The sequence below is a fragment of the Ochotona curzoniae genome, unplaced genomic scaffold, assembly GCF_017591425.1.
Source record: "Ochotona curzoniae isolate NIBS_2020 unplaced genomic scaffold, NIBS_Ocur_1.0 contig_43, whole genome shotgun sequence".
Classification (NCBI taxonomy): Eukaryota; Metazoa; Chordata; class Mammalia; order Lagomorpha; family Ochotonidae; genus Ochotona; species Ochotona curzoniae.
Genome location: NW_024466218.1, coordinates 2,859,208 through 2,878,499, shown reverse-complemented (window position 1 = coordinate 2,878,499; position 19,292 = coordinate 2,859,208). Strand labels below are relative to the sequence as shown.

Below are 19,292 nucleotides of genomic sequence, written 5' to 3'. Positions count from 1 at the left end.
AAAAAAGGATGGTTAGGAGACTGATTTCCGGTTAGCAGAGAGTAAGGATGGGGTGTACATTCCTCCTGCCACAAAGAGCTGTTGAATCAAATGACCTTTACGTACCGTAAATGAGAACAGAGAGGATGCAGCAAGTGGCAATACCATGCAACTTCTTTTATACATTTAAAAAATTTTTATTTATTTTTATTAGAAAGTCAGATACACAGAGAAGCGAAGAGACAGAGAAGAAAATCTTTCATCCGATGACTCACTCCCCAAATGACCACAAAGACCGTAGCTGTGCAATTTGAAGCCAGGAGCCTCCTCCAGGTCAAACACATAGGTGCAGGGACCCAAGGCTTTGCATCGTCCTCTGGTTTACTAGGCCACAAGCAGGGAGCTGGATGGGAACTGGGGCCACTGGGACATGAACCAACACCTATTTGGGTTCCCAGAGCATGCAAGGCAAGGATTCTAGCCACCAGGCTGCCACGCTGGACCCCACACAATCTTTTAATATAACCCTGAAATACTTTGGGAGCCACAGTGGGCTACAGAAACCCCAGTATTCCTCCACCAGAGAGAAACCTGTTTCCATCAATTCTGCCAATACTACGTCATCAGCATGGCCTCTGAACCTCCGATTCTACAGGAGATTCTGACACTTTTTAAACAGAAGCAAAAGTAACATTTCTCCCCGAATCCAAGTAAATGCAAGTAAAACAAAAAGTGAATGCAAGTAAAAACAATACAGTTTTTCCAGATACGGTTGGAAAACTTTCAGCAATTAGAATAAGCCTTAAAGAGGGGTAGTGGCCTGGTTCATTAAGAATAAACTACTCTGTGATTAATTTCAGTTGGCAAGCTGAGAAAATATATGCTGCTTTTGCTATGGGTTTGCAAGAACAAACCGACATCTCTTTGTATAGAATCCCATCACTTTGGTGGCCACATCCAAACACATCCTACAATGTATGACAGTCAATCAATGGACAGAGAATTACATGGAGGCAGAGCAGCATTGAAGAGATCCGGCTGGCTGCATGATGACTACAAAGACAGGGAGCGGGAGTAAGGTCAGGCTGGCAGAAGGTACTCTTACCTGTACCGTTGAGGGTAGTGTTTTTGTTTGTGTACAGCCTGATCATATGTCCTATCGTCTTCACATTTTCTCTCAACATTATACCTCGAGCTTGTACCATGAAGAGATATGTATTGGCTAAAAGGAAAAAGAAAAAATATTGATTCAATAAGCTATTCTTATTTGATAAAATAGCATTCAGAATTAGAGAAGTGCTCAAACAATATAAACTGACTCAACATGTTCAAAGGAATGAAATATCTAAAAATTAATATCCTTACCGTAAAACATGTGAAAGCAAGCTGATATTTTAAAACAATTTTTAAAACTCAAACAGCAATATCCCTTGATCAAATATAATGAAGTAGTATAAGCAAATGCAAATACAAAGAATCACTTTATTCATAAATGCTTTTCTGCTGTAAAATATACGTACTTTAAAAATTCGAAAAGGTATTCTAAGTACTAAATCCTATTAAATTCACTTTCTCTAACTCTGCTTTAGACCAAAAACTTCACAAATGGATTCTTTATTTGATGGAAAACATAAACCTAATCAGTGCAAGTATGGATTAATATCTTCGAAGAGATCTGGCCAATTCCGACAGATAAGAGACAGAGAGTCAGACACAGAGGAAGGAAGCTTCCATGACTACTGCTTCTGAGAGACCCCAGTCTCTCTCTCCCTTAGCTTACAGCTCCCTTCCTGACTTCGATGATGACCATTCAAGTCCTCACCACAGGTAAACTCAGAATGTTCAGAGAATGGTGCATGGGCCAGGCAAGGCCCCGCAAGACCCCAGATCACAAGCCTTGGTGCTCATCACTTCTATACTTGATATCTTAATGCTCAAGTCCATTGTGAGATGCTTCACAGCAACTCCAGGCCCTGATTCAACAGAATTAATAACCCATCTCCTCACAGACCTCCAGACAGACCAAAGATCCACCAAACCACCTCGGACTTCTCGGAACACACCAGTTGTCCTACTGCAACCAATAAGAGGAAGGTCACAAACCCTGTGGACCAATCAGAGATCTGCAACTATCTAATCATATGCTACTCGCCCTAAGATTAATCTGTAAGAAATGCCCACCACTAAGCCCTGAGACAGTCCAAGAACCAAGTTACAGCTGCCAATTCCTTGAACCCCTACAGCCTTCCACCACCCCAGCATCACTGTCAGATGCTGCATGTCAGACAAGTGGACCCAGGCATAACATAATCAGCATCGATTCCAGTAACATCTTTCCAAGTGACATCTTCTGAGACATCCTGCCTCTTCAGCAAGGAGCGGGGCTGAAGTCAGAAGACCCTCAGTGGGTCCTGATTCTGTTGGTGCAATGCAGAACACTGGAAAGAGCACTGGATCCACTGGATCAGTTTGAAAATCCTGAATCCCCCTGGGGTGTTCCCTGAAACCCTTTTCCCATTACATTCTCTAATCATGAAACTAAATTCATTCTCTCTTGCGCGCGCTCTTCTCATCCAAAGGCAGGTCAGAGGCTTATGGTAAAGCTAAGAAGCTGCATGCTAACAACTCTTCCATTTAACAAGCTGCCGGTTAGCACAGTAATGACACTCGGGACAAAAGAATGCAATGGAAGGGTCAAGAATGCCAACTGATTTTCTGAGTCCTGCTCTCTTTCTTCAAGGAAGAATATAGGGGTAAAAATGTATTACCTCCCTGCCCATTTTTTAAATGTAAATGTGAACTTGCTCAAAGTACAAAGGAGCAGAGCATAAATAACAGCAGGGAACCAGAGTGAAAGAACACTGCATTATTTCACCTTCAGTCTTTTAGAGAGAGGAGCAGAAATCTAGGCTTCACGTCAGCTTTACCTTGCTCGGTTTCAAAAGCACATCCACATGCTTTCTAGAAAGCAATCCTGTAATTAGGCTTTCACTTGTTAAGGCTTGAATTATTATAGTGCATTACGAACACCAGAAGGTTTTATTACTTTTTTGCACTTGAGTGGGTTCTAAAGTAGAGAGGCAGGCACTGGATGTCCATATCCCTTACCTGAGTGCCTAGTTGAAGACCCAGCTCCTCTTTCTGTCCAGCTTCCTGCTAATGTGCATCTTGGGAGACAGCAGATAATGGCTCCGGTATCTAGCCCCATTTTCCACTCAGGAGACCCAAATCCAGCTCTTGGTTCCTGACTTCTGCCTGACTTAATCCTGGCTGTTATAGGTATTTGGTAAGTAAACCAATGAATCTAAGGTCTCTGTCCTTCTGCCTTTCAAATAAAATGAAGTAAATTTTTTAATGGAGGAGATGAAGATTAATAAAAGACAACCAAAAAAATTTTTAAGTGCTCAATAAAAGCCCAAGTAACATTTATTTCTACCTAAACCAACATTTAAAATTCAACCAAAATGATGCAGGGGGTAAGTAGCCAACAGATCATCAATGTTAACAGTTTGACTCCAGATCATTTCATCCCAAAATTATGTAGGAAATGTGTTATCAGGGACATGAACATCTGATGTTTGCTCTGCAGCAAATGACAGAAAAGAGGCCTGCCACGGGGCATAGAGCTTAGCCCAGGGCAGGAAACCCACCTGGTAACAGCCTGAGCAAGGAGATGCTAGCTAAAGACACGTGTCTTTCATTATACAACAAAACACATCAGGATGAAAGAAATAATCACTGATGGTCCCTGAGACCATCAAAGGTGCATTCTTTGTCAAAGTGTCCATTTGTTATTCATCAAATGGATGGACGAGAAAGATAAAGGTGGACATCAAGATCTCCAAAGGAAGAATCTATTAGTTTATTTTAAATCGCATATAGCTAATTGAGTTAGATTTCTTAGGTTAATAGCCCTCACAGGTTTAATCCCCGAGGAGCTACACTCACTAGGGAATAAACTGTTTAAATACAATGTTGCCAGCAGAAGGCCATGTGTCAAAGCACTGCAAGAGACATGAAACAAAGCAGCATGACAATGTCCTCTTTCCAATTAAAACACAGCTACCTGAAGGCACAAGCAACCAATTTGCTGGTTATCATTAATATAAAATGCAGTCTCTTTGGTGACTGTTTATAGAATATCCTCATCTAAAATTTTGATTCCACTTTATAGGAAACTACATTCCAGACAACAAATACATCTTCAGCTCTCGCTCAGATCTGCAGATAACATCTGAACACACTAAAAATTAGCACCGTTTAATTAGGACAGCACCATGTGTTCTCCAAGTTCATTATCTACTTCTCTCTGCACTATGGTAAACATTTTATTTTCAAGTTCTGCTTTCCAGAATTTGTAACAACACGCCCGAAAATGTCAAAGCCCTCAAAAATTTAAATGGATCAAAGCTTCTAGGTACCCTAGCCTGAGTTTAGAGCAAAGAGGTTTCTGAACTCATCCTATTCTCCACATGGAAAAATCAAGGAACGTATCTGCTCTGTACACAACAGCAGTACACATCAGCTTTGACCGAGGACAGCAGTGTGAAGTACTCCAGACTAAACTGGCATGCATGGATCTGGACTAGTTTCCTAGGCTTTGAAAGACCCTAACATCACATCGCTGATTCTGACACTACTATAATTCCCAGGCCTTTTAACTACAGGGAAGCCAAGTAAATCACCAATTTTAAGGTGGAGACGATGTTGGTCAGGTGACTCAACACCAGAGCTAGACATGCAGGACCGGAGAAATCAGAGAAAATGTTCACAGGGGTGAGAAAATCAGAAGATTATCATCTAGAAAGGAGATAGGAAAGTGAATATTTCATTTATGGAGAGCAAATAGAAGGTACTAAGATGAAAGATCTTAAATGAATTCATTTCAGTTTGAATGCACAGAAGAACCGTGATAAAGGACCATATGTGAGGGGTGGCTCAACTATGTCAATGTGGCAGAAAATAGCAGACAGACTTTAAAATGACAGATTAAAAGCTCAAACCTAATACACTTAAAATACTCTGCCACACATCCTTCCATATGCTTTACCTTTACTTAGTCCTTAGAAGTAACCCTATATATAAGATTAGGTGTTAATATTATTCCAATGCAGATAAAGAGTTAGGCAATTTGCCAAAAATCAGCTGTTAGCCAACTATGTACCATAAACTCATTTAGCCTCTTCTACATGCCCTACCCTGTATAATAGCATTAAAATGCTACTATGAAGTGGTAGTGGTGTAGAGTATCGAGTTAAGCCACCACCTATGACGTCAGCATCCCTTATTGTAGTACTACTTCAAGTCCAGCTGCTCCACTTCTGATTCAGCTCCTGGGTAATCAACAGAAAATAGCGCAAATATCCCTACCACCCTCATGGGAAACCTGGATGACACTCCTACAGCCAGCCTGGCCCAGCTCTGGCCTGCACTTTCTGCAACTCCCAGATGGCTAGTGATGTTGAGCATTTTTTCATATATTTGTTAGCAATTTGTATTTCTTCTGTTAAACACTATAATAAACTCCTTTCCCCATTCCTCAGCTGAACTGTTTTGTTTTGTTGCTGAGTTTTTAAGTTACTGATATACTCAGGTTATTAATCCCACGTCAGAAAGGTGGTTTGCAAATGCTTTTCCCATTCTATTGGATATCCTCACTCTGCTGATCTTTTCTTTTGCTGTGCAAAACTGCCAGCGTTTGATATACTGCTGTTTGTTTAGTTTTGCTTGCTTTTGTAGCCTGTGCTTTGGGCGTCTTACACAAGAAGTCACCTCTTACATCAATATCTTGCGTTATTTCCTCTACATTTTCTTCCAGTAAACTCATAGTCTCAGGTCTTAAATATAGGTCTTCAATCCATCCTGAGTTGAATTTTGCATATAGTCAAAGGCATGGGTTTAATTTCTTCCATAGACACACACACACACACACACACACACACACACACACACACACACACACACGAGCACGCATTTTGAAAACATGATTTGTGGAACAGATTATCCTTACTTCACTGTACAGATAAGCACTTCTGTCATACATCAATTGTTGGGGGCTAGCACAGTGGTGTCACACACTAATGATCTGCCTGTATCACTGGCATCCTAGAGGGACAAGTGTTTGAATCCCAGCTGCTCCACTTCTGATACAGCTCCCTGCTAATGACCTGGGAAAACAGTGGAAGATGGCCAAAAACCTTTGGTCCCTGCACCCACATGAGAGGCCTGAAATAAGCACCCCAGCTCTGGCCACTGTAGCCATCTGGGGGGTGAACCAGCAAATGGAAGATCTCTTGCTATCTATCCCTCTCTAACTCTGGATTTTAAGTAAAATAAACAAATCTTTAAAAATAACAGTAATATTAAAACTCAGTTGGCTGTATGCATCTGGTTAATTTGTGGGCTCTCCATCATGTTCCACTGATCTATGCATAAGTTTTTATGCCTGTGCCATGCGGTTTTAATTGCCATAGCTTTGCCATATGCTTTGACATCAGGTATTACAGTGCCTATAGCTTGACTTTTCAGGTTTAGCACTGCTTTGGCTACTCTGACTATACATAAATTTTATGGTTGCTTCTTCTAATTCTGTAAAGAATTTCACTGATACTTTGATAAAGATCTATAGATTGCTTTAGATAGTACCGACATTTTAATGACGGATTCTTGTAGTCCATGAGCAAGGAATGGTCCCCCTTTTGCATATCACTGATGATTTTTTTTATCAATTTTTGATAATTTTCACTGTAGAGATCTTCTTTCATTTACTCTTAAATATTGAGTTTTTGTGTATTCTGGGAACAGGATTTCTTGATTTCTCCATGAGTTCACCATCAGCATACATAAAAGCTACTGTTTTTTTGTATGCTTATTTTATAACCTGCAACTACATTAAATTGGCCTATGAATCCTAACAGTTTTTTGGTCCAGGCAAACAGCTAGAGTCTATTACAAATACATACATAAATGTGCAGTTTTAACCACATTTTCTTTGATTCTCACAGCCGCTTATAGCAAACTGAATGAAGGCTCCCCAAAAGATATGTCTGCACCCCAATTCCCATAACCTGTGATTGCGGACTCATGTGGAAAGACATCCCGATATATACAACTTTATCACAGGATCAGAAAGCAAACTTAACACCAAGGTATACAGGTAGAACCGAAAACTTGGGATTCAAACACAAACAAAACAACACACAGGAATGGCAATCTGCAGAAGCAATGTTCCAAAGTCACAAGAGAGAGAGGGAAGAGAAATACTCCATGCACAAACTTATGAGCAAGCAGCAATATGACTTCAATTAATGCAAGAAGAGAAAAGTCAGAAGGCATTCTTAAAAGCTATAGGAAGGGCTGGTGTCACGGAATGGGCTAAGCTACTGGCTGCAACGTGACTCCATATGGGCACCTGTTTGAGTTCCAATTGCTCAATTGCAATCCAGCTACTTGCTAATGTGCCTAGAGCTTCAGGCTTCTGCTTTCAATCTGTCCCAGGCCAGGCCATTGTGGTCATTTGGCGAGTGACCCGGCAGTTGGAAAAATGGTCAACTGATCAGTCTCTCACTCTGTGTGTGTTTCTCTTTCTGTAACTCTGCCTTCAAAAAAAATTTTTTTTATTTATTTTTGGTGTAAAGTCAGATATATATACAGAGAGGAGGAGACAGAGAGAAATATCTTCTGTCCAATGATTCACTCCCCAAGTGACCACAATGGCCGGCATTGCGCCAATCTAAAGCCAGGAGCCCAGATCCTCTTCCGGGTCTCCCACGCGGCTACAGGGTCCCAAGGCTTTGGGCCGTCCTCAACTGCTTTCCCAGGTCACACGCAGGGAGCTGGATGGGAAGCAGGGATGTGAGCATTAGGACTGGCGCCCATATGGGATCCCAGCATGTTCCAGGTGAAGACTTTAGCCGCTAGGCCACGGCACCAGGCCCAGCTTTTCAAATAAAAATTTTTTAAGGAAAAAAGACATCCTTTAAGAGAAAGCTACAAGAGGCAAATAGTTCTCTAAATTATTATAAAATATACAAGGAAACAAATACATACATATTTAGGGATATATATATATATCTATACACACACACACACACACACACACATATATGGAAAAAGCAAAACATGGCATATGCATGCCCCTCACTGATATTAACTGTTAACAGCAAAGTTGGGTATCTCTGAATTTTTAAGAATTCACATACATGTCTCAGGCAGTTGTTTCAGATGACAAAATGTTACTTTTCTTCGACATTGAAGTTCCTTGTCTGATCAAGTCCCAGAAATAACCCACCGTTACTGGTAAAGAAATATGTATTATCTCCAACACCAGTGTACACCGTTAAGGTTAGGCCACACATATGAACTGCTGTTCACCACTTTGCCTAAGACTAGAGTATTGCTTCAATTAAAAATAAAAATTTGAGGTTCTGCCAGGTTGTAGCCAATTTCTTTTATGTCAAAGTACAATTTAAGCAAAGTATCTTAGCATAGTAATGACAAATCAAAGCCAGGAAATCTACAGTGCAAAGAATTCCCGTTCACCATTCAGGTCAGTCAAAGGTGTCCTAATGAATAAAGAGAATGAATGGATTCTGTGTTCATAGTCTCATTTTATCCAGCAGTAGCAAATACGACAATTGTATGTTGCGGTTATGGTCCAGAGCTGTTGGCGGTGACTGAAATGGACTTGTGTTAACTGCTTGCCTACCACTTCTTAAGCAATACCAGACACTAAGAGCCTTGAAGATTCTCTGCAAAGAACCAAGATCGAGAAGAGACACAAACGACCCCCACCCAGAAGAACGTTTGCCACAACCAGATCATCAGTTCATCCTAATGTCACTGGAGCTCATCATACAAAAAGCCCTCTGAAACACCAAAGAAAGCCCTCAGCCTTGTCACTCATGAATTCACTGGGTTACTCACTCAAACACACTGCTGCTTTAAACTACTGTAGCAAGGGCAATGATGTGGCACAAAAGGGGTAAGCTGCCACTTGCAACAAACACCAGCATCCCATACTGGAGTGCAGGTTCCAGTGGAGCTGCTCTGCTTCTAACGCAGTTTCCTGCTAGTGCACCTTGGGAGACAGCAGATGATGGTCCAAATTTGTTAGGGCCCTACCACCTGCATGGGAGACCAAACAGAAACCCAGACTCCTGGCTTCAGACTGGCCTAGTCCCAGGCACTGCAGGCATTTAACATGAACCACTGGATGGAAGATCAGGATCCTGGTATCTCATGAGAACAAACGTGTTTAAAAAAAATAAACCATTACATGATTTCTAATTTATGAACCACAATGTGAAAAAGCAGAATCAGGGAGGAAATGAGAGAATTGTGAAAGGATGAATGCAGTCCATTACACAGATTTTTAAAATCTGATCAGGAAATTCAATGACATTACAGATAAAAAGATCAAACAGTAAAAAACATTCTCAGGAAACATAAAATTGCTGGAAATTAGTGGTTTGGGGTATAGGAGGTGAATGCGAAATGAGTATCCATTTTAGAGTTATCAAAATGGAAAAATTAAAGTGAAAACTATTTGAACTGTTTCACAGTCACTGTCAATCCCCTTGTGTACTCAAATAAAATACCTTTCAAAATTTCAACTAAGTTCTCCATGAAAAGAAAATGACCCAAAAATAAAAAGGGGACACCCAAAGTCGGAAATCAATTTTAACTCAGTAAAAAGGCACTTTATAATTCTTATAATCCACCTCTTGATTCAAACAAAAATAAAGTTTATTTTTTTCTTCCCATGAAATGGGAAACTGTAATACAATTTGAAATCCTAACTTGACTGACAACTTATCAGAGAAGCAATATCCATTAATATGGGTTTTTTTTTTTTTGCAAAATCCTATTGTCAATAGAAAACTTTAACTAGATAAAAATAAAACAGGTTACAATATTTCAATTAAGGTTTCATGTTATGCTAATAAACCCTATAAAGCTACTTAAAAAGATACTACTGTAAAAATACTGTACTGTTCTAGTCAGATGTAAGGAAATTTCATATTTGAAATTCCTTCTCTAGAGTCACATAAAATGTCACATATTCTAACAACTTCAATAATTTAAGTGAGTGACATCACGTCTCTAATGACTAAATAACAAATTTTGGAGTGACCCATGACCCTGTCGCCCACGGAGTCACTACAGAACACACGTACAGTGCACCTGTCCACTTTCTTTCTAAAGAAGCAGTCTTTTGTCATGACAGCCAAGCATGTCTGTAAGAGAAAGGTGAGCCCACGTGATTTAAGAGGTTCCGTCTGGAAGAATAAACCTATCTAACACATCATTTCCAACCCTCACCCCCATCATCTGGGTGTTTTCAGAAATGCAGTTCTAGACCTTGCAAGATTACCTGGGGTGGGTGTTAGAAACGAATTAGAATCACCATCAAAATCTCTGATGATAAGACCTGAAATATAAGCTCATTAAAGCAGATCAGAAGCTTTAAGCACATTCATCCCTGAAAACCAAGGCTTACCATGATTCTCCAAACACCACGACTACCAGCACTCCCACCAAGCCAACAGGAGAATCCCTCTTCATAAATCACAAACAGCCTCTTTCAGAGTTTCCTAACACAGACACAATTCATTCAGACGTAGAAAATCTGGACTCCGGAGCACTTTCACTAAATCAAGTAATTAGGCATGATAATAAAAATGAAAGCAAAGAAGCACATGATCCTTCTAGAGGGAAAAAAAAAATGACGACAAATTTAGGATTCACAATCGCTAATAAGTATTTTCCTAATGTTTTCATTTTAAAACGTATTTAATTATTAATTTATTGGAAAGGCAGAGTTACAGAAAAAGAGGAGAAATGGAGATCTCCCACCCACTGGTTCACTCCGCAAATGGCTACAATGGCCAGGGGTGGCCAAGGCCAAATCCACGAGCAGAGAAATCCACCTGGGTCTCCCTGGTGGCACAGGCACCACAGCACTTGGGCATCACCCCCCACTGCTTTTCCAGACACATTAGCAAGGAGCTGCATTGGAGATGGCACAGCCGGAACTCACGCTGCTCCCATGGGAAGTGAGTGTCGCAGATGGCAGTTTCACCTGAAGTGGCTCAATGGTGGCCCTTTCCTAAATACTTTGCTGGGTCTCAGAACTAAAAATACACTACTGACATAAACATCCTTTAAGCGGACTCTTATTTCAACTACAGGGTGTTTTTGCTTTAGCTTATTCCAAACTCTGCCAAATTCTGCAAAGATTAAAAAACAAGCGTGCCTACAGGCAGTGTGATCATGAAACATAAGGAATCAAATTGGTGCAATATAAGACGTGTATGGGAGAGAAAAATAAAACCTGGATGCTCTCCAAATTCTCTAGTGAGTCCATGACATGTGGCAAAAACATCTACTTCTAATCAGAGCAAATGCTTCATTATCTGAAGACTTGTTTAACAGCATCCCGGGTTTCCTCAGAAAGTCTACTTTCACCTTGACTTGATCTTCAGATAGTCTATTTGAATCACAATGTTACCCACATATTATTCTATTACTATCCTGATCAAAGGCAGAGATGGAAGCAAAGGTCTTTTAAATATTAAATTACTATGTCCTCAGGAATTTAAAACAATAATATACAGATTCAGGGATAGCAAAAAGAAACGAAGACTTGGGACAGGCCTTCCTTGTTTAAGTGAGCAAACTACAAACAGGCTGGGACAATGGTGACATGAGCCAGCTAGGTCATCGTGGCCAGGAAGACGCACCAGAACACTGAATACACAAGGCCTGAGGCACTGCCTAATGTGACCCAGGAAACCCAAGCTCAAAAAAACAAAATCACTCCACAGAGGACCTTGTCCCATACTTCTCACCTTAGCCTTCTCATGTGCAGGTCAGAGGAACACGAAAGGCAGGCTGGGAAGAGCGAAAGAGCCACAGAAGGCATGTGGGAGAGGCAGGTGAAGGAGCACATTGGTCCCAGGTGCTGCAGAGGTCATGTGCATGAGATTAAACCCATGGATGACAGGTTTAAGCAATGTTGGGGCTCTGCCCTGTCTCCCAGCAAACAGCTGTCTCCCTTCCTAACAGCTGCTCACCATCCCTCAGCCTTGCTGGAAAGCGTGCAAGGATAGGACACTTGAAAGGCGACTTGTTTCACTGCTAGCAGGACAGTCAGGTCGCTAGGGTCATGGTCATTACCCTCACTGCTAACTGAAGCTATCAAAGAGTTATCGGTCTCTTCCTGAGGATATCCCCTTAAACGGATCAACAGAGCTCATATTTCAACCAAACCTTCACCTTTCGGGCAGAGGAGGTAGGAGTGAGGGAATTAGTTCCTTCATCCCCAGGCCAGTAGAAAGACATGTACCCTAAGGTGTGTTCCGTTCAGCTCTGCTGGCTTTGGACTTGCAACCTCCTAGGGAGCTTGCCTTTCCTTCTGGCCCTGTGGCGCCTGTGGGTCTGGGAGTGAGTGGCAGGGAAGGTACTGTGGATCACCCAGAATGGACAAAGCAGTGGTTACCTTTGGGATTTGGCTCTTAGGGCTTCTGTGCTCATAGCATGGGCAGTGCAGAAATCAACACCTGACTCCAACATGCCCATGGCCTTGGGCCCTTGAACAAGAGAGCGAACCTAAGGGTTCTCATGGAGTGAGGAGCAGCCACAGCTGTAACTACCATGGCGTGAAGCCGGGTGCACAAATGCCTGAGCAGCCAAGCCCTGAGTAGGCTTTTCAAGGCGAGAGTGTGTGTGTGACACAGGAATCAGAATCTCTGGTGCTAAGATCTGAAGAGCAGATCACCCCACATGAAGCTTGGATCAACTAGAAGCTTCATTAACACTATAATACCACCTCAAAAGGAAAATGCACTCTGTGCCCAAATTCCAAATGGTAGCTGCAACACCCCTCTCACGGAGACTAGCCATCCAGGTTAGGAGTTCTCTTCCAGAAGTAACTGGAGTCTGGGCTATTTTTATCTCTAATAAACAGTAATGATTAACACTGCTGCAAAATAAACACATCACTACCTCACTTGGCCACAATGTAGAACAGACCCTGAAGTTGTTCACCAAAGACTATGCAGGGGACGGCATTCAGCGTGACCATTATTCAGCTGGCCAATTTTCCCTTCAAAATTACCGAATTTCTTACAAGCCATGGGAACTGGACTCACGCTGAGACCACATAGCAAACTTCACTGCTATGGCAGGATGGCAACCTGACTGTGGCGGAGTCCCCATGAGCAGACAGGAGCTGCTGACTCCCTCTTACAGAGGCTGGGGGGCGGGGGGGGGGGGGCAGCGCCTTGCGGGAAACTTTCCATTTCACTTGGCCTCCCTCCAGTTTTTGATTTTAATCTCTATAATTCCATGCTTAAGTGGAACTAACATAGTGAGTCACTTTCCCTGCAGGAGTGAATTTTATTACTCAGGTGTTTAGGAAGAGAAAAAGTAAGTGCAATTCCCCTTTATGTTGAGGATACCCAAACAGCTCTCCTGGGCTCTAGGCCCTTACTGCATTTGCCTGCCTACTTAAACTCCTCTTGGATATTCAGAGGCACCCCAACTCAATTCCTCTAAAACCCTAAATAGTACCCTCAGAACACGAGCTCCCTACATTCCATGCCTGGCTTTCTCCGCTAGAATATGAGCATCAACACAAATACAACTCCCAACCTTCACCTTGATCCTGGCGTCTGCTGCCAAAACAAGGCAAGACTTTCCTACCTGGTCTCCCTGCTGCTGGTCCTTCCCATGTAGCCTGTCCTCCATAGGAGGATTACTCCACAACAAAGGATTGCATCATTCTCCCTTTCAACCACTGCTGCTTCCTGTTACTCACAAGATAAAAATAGCACAGGACTCATGGCCAGTCAGGAGAGGCGCAGAGGAAAAAGATGATGGACAGCGTAGCCCACTAGACTGAAGCTCCTGGGAAGGAAGACACCCCAAAACCTCTGAGGCACACAAAGCAGGTGCTAACAGCTCAGCAACAGTCTAGCACAGGAGGTTAAAGGACAGTGATTAGAAAGCCCCAGGCTTTCCCAGCCATCCATGCGGGAAACTCAAGGGTAAGAGGGGCGCCAAGCAAGTACCCGATCATGCCACCTCTCCCGCAACACCTAAGGCACACATACATTTCCCACCAATTCCACCATTCCTGGCAGGACACAAGCTCCAATGGCCCAGAGGATAAAGCACTGTGGCCAGGAAATATCTCAAGAATATTCTCACAGGAATTCAGGCCAGAGTGGCCTGACCAGATTCCACCTGTAGCCAAGAACGAACAAGTGTGTCTAGGAAAGGTCAGGTCTGGCCAGTCCAATGAGAGTGAAATCCCACTCCCTGGGCAAGCTGTGCAATCTGCCTCACAATATCACTCCACCCATCACAGGCACACTCACTTATTTCTTACTCATAGGCAGCTGAGCCCAGGTGAGTGCCCTCTGGCAAAGAACTCGGGGGATCTCAAGGACCTGGCTAGGAAATGAAGGCTCATCTGTCTGCCATCCCACAACCTAAGTAGTAGCTATAAAGACCCACTCCCAAGTCCAGAAGCTTCTCTCATGCTATTCTGACCAAAAATTCCTTTGCTCAGTCCAGGTAAACCCTACCCATCTTCAATGGCTGACTCCAAACACCAGCTCTTCTGGAAATACTCAGCCAGCCCTCATTCCCCACTGCACACCTTCGAAGGATTACCACACCTCTTCTATGCTTCTCCCAAAGGAGAAGGAACTATGCCTTACTCATCGCCCTTACGTGCCAGAACCAAGGGCTGGCATCTCTTAGGTGCTTTATCCACACTTATGAATCTGTAGGTCGACTCATCTACTCCTGATACAACAGCAAGGAAATGATCGTGTTGTTAGAAATCACGCTGGGAGTGATTTCCTTACTAAAGGGAATTCCATTCTCAATCCAGCCACCTTAGAACCTTGGAGGGAAAACTGAACAAGGCAGACACAAAATGAGGAAGACACAAGGGAAGCTAGGGCAATGTGACCATGGACTTCCCTTGGTGTGGTGAAGGTAAGTGTCTGCCATGCAGTTTCCCTTGGCATGAAAGTTTCAAGGGTATGTGTGTGTGTAAATCTGAAAGGCAGAAAAGACACTAACGTTTGTAAAGGTTCCCCACATGAATTAGAACCTTCAAGGAAAAAGTGTTTCCAAGGATTCCTGAAACAACCAGCTTTGGGTCCCAGGGACTTACAGTAGCTGAAGACCCAACCAAGCCAGAAAATGCTTGGCAACATTAGAAACACTGGACAGACTATGCTATCTGCACACTCCAGAAGTCTGCCTGGAGGAAGACATCTAAAAATGCAGAGAGAATCAGGGCTGGAACCACAACTCGATGACCACCCAACAGGGCACATACTGGCAAGGACTCATTAACAGAAGACCTGACATTTTTCACTTACTGAGGACCAAGAGAAAGCATTCCCACAAAACACATGTTTAAGCCTAAAAAATTTTGCTCCAAGCTAAACTACAAATTCCATAAAGAATCTATGGTTGTATACATAAACAAAACTAGTTAAAAGTATCTAGTTTCGATTCTTTTACACATCGTAAGTAAAAAGAATTCTGATGCTATGGGCTTTAAGCATAAAGCATTTATGCTGTATACAAAGTACTAGGACTTTAAAAAAATCAGATATGGGTGCCAGGGGAACAGAGATTCTCCCACCCACTATCTACCCCACTGGTTCACTTCCCAAAGGGCTGTGAAACCCCATCTGGGTGAAGCCAAAGCCAGAATCCAGGAATTCCACCCTGGTCCCTAATATGGGTGGCAAGGGTCCAAGTTCTGGGACCATCTTATGCTGCCTTGCAGGAAACTGGATCAGAAGTAGTCAGAACTCAAAGCAGCACTTAAAACAACTCCAGGCACTCTACAGTTTAACCCACTTTGCCCCAGCATCACGGTTAGCTGTGTGGCGGATACTTGCACTAGCAACTCAACTTGCCATGTTTGTTTCCATCAACATTATTTTTACTTCAAAGAATAACTGACCAACTCTGGTTCTTTAAACTCCTCTGTCTGACCTACATTTTCACAAAATCCAAGTGGGTGCTTTACACTTAAGAAAAACTAACAGCATCTGTTGCCAAATGTAGACATGTAACTTTCAAACAAAAATCTGAGTCTTGGGAAACTATCTCCCAAGATACAGAAAATTTAAAAGATTTATTTTTACTTACTTATTTTTGGAAAGGCATATCAGATTTACAAAAAGAAAAGACAGAGAGAAGTATTTTCTATCCACTGGTTCACTCCCCAAATGGCTGCAATGAACAGAACTGAGTTGATACACAGCCAGGCCCAGGAGCTTCTTCCAGGTTTCCCACGTGGGTGCAGGGTCCTAGGGCTTAAATCCATCCTCCACTGAGTTCCCAGGCCACAGCAGCAAGATGGATGGGAAGTGGAACAGCCAGGACACATACCTAATCCATATGGGATCCCAGTGCTTCCAAGGTGAGAACTGAGCCAATGGAGCCATTGTACCAGGCTCAAGATACAGAATATTTAAAAAAGAGATTTGGGGGTTTTGTTTTATTTTGGCACATAGCACGAGGTTTTGGAAATATTAAGTTCCACAAATTCACAGAATTTTATCAGCTTTGCGTTTTAACTTTCTGGCTGTAATGAATTGGTTCAATTTAATATTTATTTTTATTGGAAAGGCAGATTTATATAGAGGAGACAAAGAGAGCAAGGTCTTCCATTTGCTGGTTCACTCCCCAAATGGCACAATGGCCTGAGCTGAGCCAATCCAAAGCCATGAACCAGGAGCTCTCTCTGGGTCTCCTACATGGGTGCACAGTCCCCAGACTTTGGCCCATCCCTTGCTACTTTCCCAGCCCATAAACAGGGAGTCAGATGGTAAGTCGCACAACCAGGACATGAACCGGAACCCATATGGGATGCTAGTGCTTACAGACGGGAGATCAGCCAATTGAGCCATTACACTGGCCCAATCAATTGTTATAAAGATCCACAGAAACAAAGTAGCTTAAACTATGTCAACATTAACTGCCTACAGCAGTTGCCAAATTCTTATGACACTGTATCAGTGACTGTTCCATGGAACACATTAAGCATCCAAATAAGAGAACTTGCTAGTATTTCACATCAACTGAATTTTAAAACTCTATACTATGTGAATGTACTGTCCAAAAGAAAAAGGGATAACTCATGTGGAAACTACAATTCCAATTCTCTTTTGCTAGCTTTTCAAATAATACTGTCAACATGCTAGTCAAAATACTAAGAAAATGGAAGTATTATTATGTAAATGCAAAAACAACAAAATACATTTTTTTCCTCCAAAATCGTTCAAAGCTGAATGCCTGCTAAAACAGCATCTCCTGGGCTCCCCAACTTGCAGAGAAGCACTTGAGGAGGTAAAAATTGCTACACAGTGAGGAGTTTAGGACAAGGCTTCCAAAAATGGCAAAAGATATTTTCAATGGCTCTGTTGAATACCCTGGGTAATATCATGTCCACCAGATTTATAACAAAGGCTGGGGGGGGGGGGGAACTGTGTTGTGTTTTTTGTGGGATTTTTGCCTAAAGAAACAACAGCACTAGAAGAAAATACTGTTCAAACATTTATGCTTCTTCAAATTCTCCTCTGAAACTTTTATCCTGGGATCTATCAAAGTTGTGATCCTTCGTGTTCAAGCACCATTATCAAAGACAGACATTCTATCTGAATGCAAAGATTTAATTTAAAGAAAAATCAGCTGGTTTTTAGAGGCCAGTCTGGGCGAGGCTGCTCTCTTCCCGGTGCTCCTGCCAGGAGCCACAGGGAGTGGTGCCACGTAAGGCACTTCCCCCAGACCGTTGCATCTCACACCCCTGTAGGTGTTCTCTTCCTGCAAGGGGCACTACATCGAGCTCCTTTGAGCTCAAAATACTACCAGTGTGCAACACGAAATGATAGCAGAAGTACGCGTTTAAAAAAGAACTTAAGTGCATAAGAACCAGGAAATCGTTCTGGAAATAGGTCGTATTTTAAGATCCATCTAAAGTTCCTGTTTCTCATTCCTTAGAAAAATACCACGTGGTCTCTAGTTCAACTAAGGTGGGAGGGAGGGCAGGTGTGAGAAATTAGAATATTTAAGAAGCCAACTCAAGTATGTATCACACAAATAGTATATTGTGGACCAAAAGCCAAAAAACAATAAACAGATTCAAACGTTAACTTCCCAAGGCCTTACATAATGGTTCTCTTAATCGCTACTTTACATTGGGAATCATCCTAACAGGCAGTAGCAAAAACAGCGGGACAGTGCTACAACTAAGACAGCACCTAGAATTTCCCTGGCTATGGCACAAATGCTTACTGACCCTATTCCCAAAAAGTGGTCCAGCACAAACACGTTCTCCAACTCAATCACATTCCCGGTTGGCTTCTCCATCCCAAGTTTAACCCATTATGACATCTGGGGGTCATAACAGCTCAACTGTAATTCTGTACGCTCACAGCTTTGATACGAAATAGACAAGGCAATCCACAAACACTCAAGACAGAACCAGGGAGTCCCAGGCCGTTACAGTTTCTGGTGCCCTGTCCACTCAAGGCGACCCCTCAAGTTAGTTACACGTACAAGAACCAAACTCGCACACCACTGCCCAACCCCCAGAGTCTCACACCCCCCGCAAAGCGAACACGAATCCTCCGGCCCCTGTGGACAGCGCCCCCAAACCCCAGGAGCCGCATCCCTCCTGAGCTGCATTTCCTTCGGGGAGACCGCGAGAGGTGAGGCTGCATGCGCCTTGGTGCTTACCGATGCCCGGAGCCACATAGATGAAGTAGAGACAAGACGAGGAGAGGGAGAAGAAGAAGATGAAGGCGAGGAGGGAGCGATTGGAGACCCGCATCACCCGCTTGAGTACGGACATCTTCCTTTTCCCAGCCAGCAGCTCCCGCTGCGCTCACCGGCCGGACTCGGGTCCAATGTCCAGGCCCTAAAGTTCCATGAACGTGCTCGGAACCCCGAGACCGTGGCGGGGTCTGCGCCAATAAGGGAGGCTCCAGGGAGGGGGCCCGAGGACGGAAGGGGTTTTTAAGGGCGGCAGAATGAATGGAAGCAGGAGGGTCGGGGTTGGAAAGGCGCGGAAGGACAAGGGACAGGGGAGGGCGGGAGGAGAGGGGTGGAGGTGCCGGGGGCCTGGGAAGCGGAGGTCCTCAGGAGGCCGCGGACGCGCGTGTGCTCCGCCAGGCAGCGGCGGGAGGAGGGGCTGCAGGTGGGGAACGGCTCCGGCTGCGCGCCGCGGCGCCCCTGCGGAGAGGGGCGGCCGACTGCAGCACGCCCGGCTC

At 43.3% G+C, this 19,292-nt stretch overlaps 1 protein-coding gene across 4 annotated transcripts in view; it reads right to left on the bottom strand.

The window, feature by feature from the left end:
- Positions 1-19,030, bottom strand: part of B4GALT6 (beta-1,4-galactosyltransferase 6) — a 57,385-nt gene extending 38,355 nt beyond the window's left edge. For 2 of the 4 annotated variants that reach the window (XM_040984835.1, XM_040984834.1), the window contains exons 1-2: positions 18,760-18,953; positions 1,085-1,201 (exon numbers count right to left, since the gene is read on the bottom strand). In XM_040984835.1, coding sequence (XP_040840769.1) covers positions 1,085-1,201; positions 18,760-18,874 — 232 coding nt within the window. In that variant the 5' untranslated portion in view covers positions 18,875-18,953. Of the gene's footprint in view, positions 1-1,084; positions 1,202-18,759 lie in introns of all 4 variants that reach the window. The other 2 variants (XM_040984833.1, XM_040984836.1) reach the window with 2 other exon arrangements.
- Positions 19,031-19,292: the final 262 nt, after the last annotated feature.